At 47.8% G+C, this 4,702-nt stretch overlaps 1 protein-coding gene across 1 annotated transcript; it reads left to right on the top strand.

Annotated features, from left to right (window-relative positions):
* Positions 1 to 1,376: 1,376 nt before the first annotated feature.
* Positions 1,377 to 3,284, top strand: LOC109295048 (E3 ubiquitin-protein ligase RNF13-like). The gene has a single exon (XM_019513709.1). It carries the CDS (start codon positions 1,678 to 1,680, stop codon positions 2,680 to 2,682), a length of 1,005 nt encoding a protein of 334 aa, XP_019369254.1. The 5' UTR covers positions 1,377 to 1,677; the 3' UTR covers positions 2,683 to 3,284.
* Positions 3,285 to 4,702: the final 1,418 nt, after the last annotated feature.

Raw genomic sequence — 4,702 nt, 5'->3', positions numbered from 1 at the left:
CCCCCCCCCCCCCCCCCCCAAAAAAATCAAAGTGTAATTCAAACCCTGAGGAACACGTATGAGGAAAGACTGGGTTTATTTAGTCCACAGCAGAAGAGACAAAGGGGATTTAATAGCAGCCTTCAATTCCCTGCAGGGGGGGATCCAAAGAGGATGGAGCTGGACTGTTCTCAGTGGTGGCAGATGACAGAAGGAGCAATGGGCTCAAGTTGCAGCAAGGGAAGTTTATGTCAGATATTAGGAAGAATTTTCTCACTAGGAGGGTAGTAAAACACTGGAGCAGGCTCCCCAGAGAGGTGGTGGATTCTCCATCCTTGGGGGTTTTGAAGACCCATCTAGACAAAGCTTTGGCTGGGATGACGTAGTTGGGGCTGGTCCTGCTTGGAGCAGGGAGTTGGACTAGATGTCACCTCCTGAGGTCCCTTGAACCCTCATTTTCTATGGTTTCTATGATTCTATGTAGCCCCGCTGTCAGGTCTGAAAGCTTACACTGGCTGCATGCACAAGCAATAATGTAAGGGATATAAAGTGAGAACAGTATTGCTTAAATACATATGAGTGTATTGGACTCAGAACTCTCCTGAATGGGACAGAAACAGTGTTCAAAGACAGTCTACTTGAACAACAAATCTTCTGCAGCTCACAGCTGCAAACTCCTGCAGCTTAAGGCTGGGCCAGACAGCACTGCTGTATGGAGCTACAAGGATTGTACAGCCAGCAGAGGAATGGATGTGGACTTGGGAAACCAGCCAGATTTTACCCCTAACTCCACCTTTAGCATGCTGCATGAAACCAGACAAGTCGCTTCGCTTTTCTGTGCCCATCTACCGCCCCAATCTCATTTACCTAGGTTGTCAGGTTTTTTGAGGCAGGGACTATCTCCCATAATACATATGGACAGCTCCGATACGGCCTGTAGATACATCTGCAGCAAATGCATAATTGCACCTCACTGCTGAGTATGATTTACCTTAGGAACAAGAAGTCCCACAGTTTGAAAAGAGAAGAAGCACAGCCTTTCTGAGCCCCCCCGATTCTACAGAAACAGAGCTGGTAATTCCCTCCGGCTTCCTTCAACACGAGACGAGCTTGGCTCTCCGCTCATGAGCGGATGGGGATGGTCCTAACAGTTCCACTTTCTCTGTATCAGCTTCCTACTAGAAATTCCTGGCACTCTATCACAAAAAAATGAGAAAGTGGGAAATTATCGTGAGTGGTTCACAGACACGAAGAAAGCAAAAGAGAAGAGAGCAGAGATGGGGAGGGAGGTATGCGATGACAAAGATGGAGGTATGTCCAGAAAGCCGAGGCGAAGGAGCGCAGAGCAAGGCAACGAGGTCACAAGGACCTGCGAGGTCACAATGAGGTCACAATTTCCAGCCTGGCCACTGGAAGCAGAAGCTGAGGATCGGCTGGGTCCAAACAGATCAGGCCATCCAACAAAGGAAACTGCAGTCAGATACTCAAGGGCTTCGGGAATAAGTCAGCGCAGTCTACGCACCTGCAAAGTCCCTCTGCTGTCACTGCCTGGAAAATCTCTGGTCTGTTCCGACTCATGGAAGATCCAGTAGTCACCTTTATTTGGCTGGTACCAACCAAGGCCCCTAAAACCAGAACTTCCTTCTAGACAAGACCCAAGCCAGCGGTTGCACCAAGAAGTCTCCACCGCTAATCAGCATGTGGTGCCCTATCCACACGGTCGCCCTATTCCTGTTGTTTGGACAGGTACCTGGTGGAGAAACCTTTCTCCATGCTGTTTACAACCGCAGCTGCACCAGTCAAGATTTTATGGCTCTCCCTGCACCCTCTGGACCTCCACTCCCAAGAAGAGGGATGATAGGTTATCTGATCGTGGCAATCCCTGCAAATGCATGTCATCCTATAGAAAGCCCAGCAACATCCAGCAATTCTTCCAGGAACGACGTCCTACTTATCCGCAGGCCCAGCTGCACTTTTCGGGCCAAGGTTTTCCACGCTCAACAAGCTGGGTATCGAGCTGCCATCGTGTACAATGTGAACTCACGAGCCCTTGCGGATATGGTGACTGACACTGAAGAGATCAGGCAGCAGATTGAGACACCATCTGTCTTCACTGGAGGAACAACCTCCAAGCTCCTGACCAAGATCTGCCACGCCGGCAAGGAAGCTCATATCATCTTGGTCCCTGAATATCATCACTTCACCTGGATGGATGCTCCCGGGAACGCCTGCCCACGTGCTTGCAGGTGTCAGATACGGTTTCTGGGACACTGCTCCCATAGCCAAATACGGCCTCTCTGCAGGGCAGTTACCATCCTGCTCACCATAATGACAGGCATCTTGATCATTGTGAAATACGTGAGGAGGTACCAGTATTGGAGGACAAGGAGAAAGCAGCTAAATGAGGAAGAGCGGAAGGACTTGTCCACTAACAGGTTTAACAGAGGAGTCAAATACACAGAGTGTGCCATCTGCCTGGAGCCATACAAGAAAGGAGACCTACTGAAGATCCTGTCCTGTTCCCATGGCTATCACAGCAAATGCATAGACCTGTGGCACTTCATCCAATCCAGGAATAAGACATGCCCATTCTGTATGCAAAGGGTGATTTTGACAGCTGAGACCCCTGGCTTGGACACAGAGGGACACAGAGAGGAGGAGGAGAACCACAATAATGAGGAAGAGGGATACAACAGAGAGTAACTGATCTGCTCCTGGGAAGGTCAAACTCATGTCCGACTAATATCACCAAAATGAGGTGACCCTACCTTCTTGGCTTCCTTTATTTCCCCACCCCGCCCCAGCACCTTCTCAACTCCAGCTCCAGTCAAAATTTACTGGCAAGCCTTTAGCTCAGCATGGGTTCAGAAACACACCCAGAAATGGAGGAACAGGGAAGGAAGACTGAGACCAACTGAACACCAAACGCGCATCCTTTGTTCTGCCTCTCTTGGACAGTAGAGCAAATCCAGGTCTCCTGCAGGCAAGCAACGTCCAGACAAGATCAACAAAAGTTAAACCCAACCCAGCCCAATCTGGCTATCAGAATATCATAAGCAGCACTGGCATGAGATATCAGTTGTCAAGCTCGAAGGCAAACCGTCTTGAAGTTATCACCAGCTCCTCTGCTTCTCAAAGTACTTCCCTTTCCAGACTGATTTTGCTGGGAAACTTTTAGCATGAATTTTAATTGGGTAGAATGAGCATTCAGCTATCAGCCTGTGAAATGTAAAGTTTTGCTACATTGGGGGAAATTAAAATAAGTCAGAGACCAGCTCATTTTTTTGAGCAACTTTTACAAATTGTCCATCAGATCGTCTTCCTCAAATGAACAAACAACAATAAATAAACTATTATGAATATGAATTATGCTTGGCTTTTTTAGGGTAAAACTAAGAGGCACTGTCCAGTGAGAGCACCCAAAGCAGCAAATATCCTTACCACCATCCTACAGGAATGGGAATAAAGAGGCACAAAGAAGTAGTGGCCAGTCAAACATACTCCACTTACTTGGTTCTCGGTGGGCACGTCTACGCATTCATGAATGTGCTTTTGCTAATGCACATTAAATTTAGTACCTCCATAGTGAGGCACTAGAAAAAGGCGCATTAGCCTATTTTAATGTACATTAGCAAAAGTGGACGGTTTTCTTCTGACACTTTAATGCACATTAAAATAGGCTAACACGCATTAAAGAGCACATGTAAATGCACCCAGTGCATCCATTTCTTTATCACTTTCTCCTGTTCCTCCCCCAACTCATGCTCTGGTCTAGGACCCACCTTCCAAATCATCCCTGAAAACTTCTTTGATTTAAATGGGGCTGCAAAGGTAGAAAAGTCATTTGAGCTCTGCCATTATCAACAAGACAAACCCACAGTGGGTGTGTATAGCCATAGGCACCAGGCTCGGTGCTGTGATCTCTAACCCCTCCTCCTATCTCCGCCTGTCTACACAGTTCACAGATAGGTAGACTTAACTCAACTGCCCTGACTAGCTATCAGGGTGCCAGTTAACCAGGCAGTGGTATAACCAGGACAGGATGGCGACCAATGGAGGAGCCAACTCCTGCCAGCAGCCAAGCAATCACATCGCTATTTCAGTGGCAACCAGAAATTGCCACTGCCCCTGTGCCCCAGGTGCCCAGCCACCCCGCTACACCTCTGTAATCAAGGAGCTTAACATCTACAATGCCATTCTTCAGCAGAATATTTTTTGTGGCTACGTAGGCTAACGCAGTGTCACCAACCTGGCACACCTTTAGCAGTTAAGGGTCTTGTTTAAACTGAACTATTGACATGCTTTGAATTGCCGTGGTTGAAGTGCCACACTTAACACACCTCTCTGAATGATCAGGCCTCATTGTCGCACTTGTTTTCCCCATCAAAAGATCTAACGAGTGGAACCTTCCACCTTCTGTGAAGTCGTAGCAAAAATACCCTCTGAAGGTTCATCCTTAATAAGCTAAAAATGTGGTGCTGCGGAGAGACTCGGGTTTAGCAAAACAAATTAGACAGGCGTGATAACCGGTTGCGTTCACATCAGCCCATCTCCACTCCAGTGCACCTGCCCTAGACTGCTTTATGCAGCCGTGTGCCGGGGCCATGCAAAGAGCTGAATTGAAGGTCATTAGGCAGAAGCAAAAAGGCAGACTTGAGATGGGTTGTAACTCTTCTCGGAAGGCACAAGATGAAGAGCTTGATTAAGGGAAAGAAAGGCACTT

Source organism: Gavialis gangeticus, unplaced genomic scaffold (genome assembly GCF_001723915.1).
Source record: "Gavialis gangeticus isolate Ggan-Ray unplaced genomic scaffold, GavGan_comp1, whole genome shotgun sequence".
In the NCBI taxonomy this organism is placed as follows: Eukaryota; Metazoa; Chordata; order Crocodylia; family Gavialidae; genus Gavialis; species Gavialis gangeticus.
The sequence above is the reverse complement of the archived record's forward strand: the minus strand, read 5'-3'. Positions and strand labels throughout refer to the sequence as shown.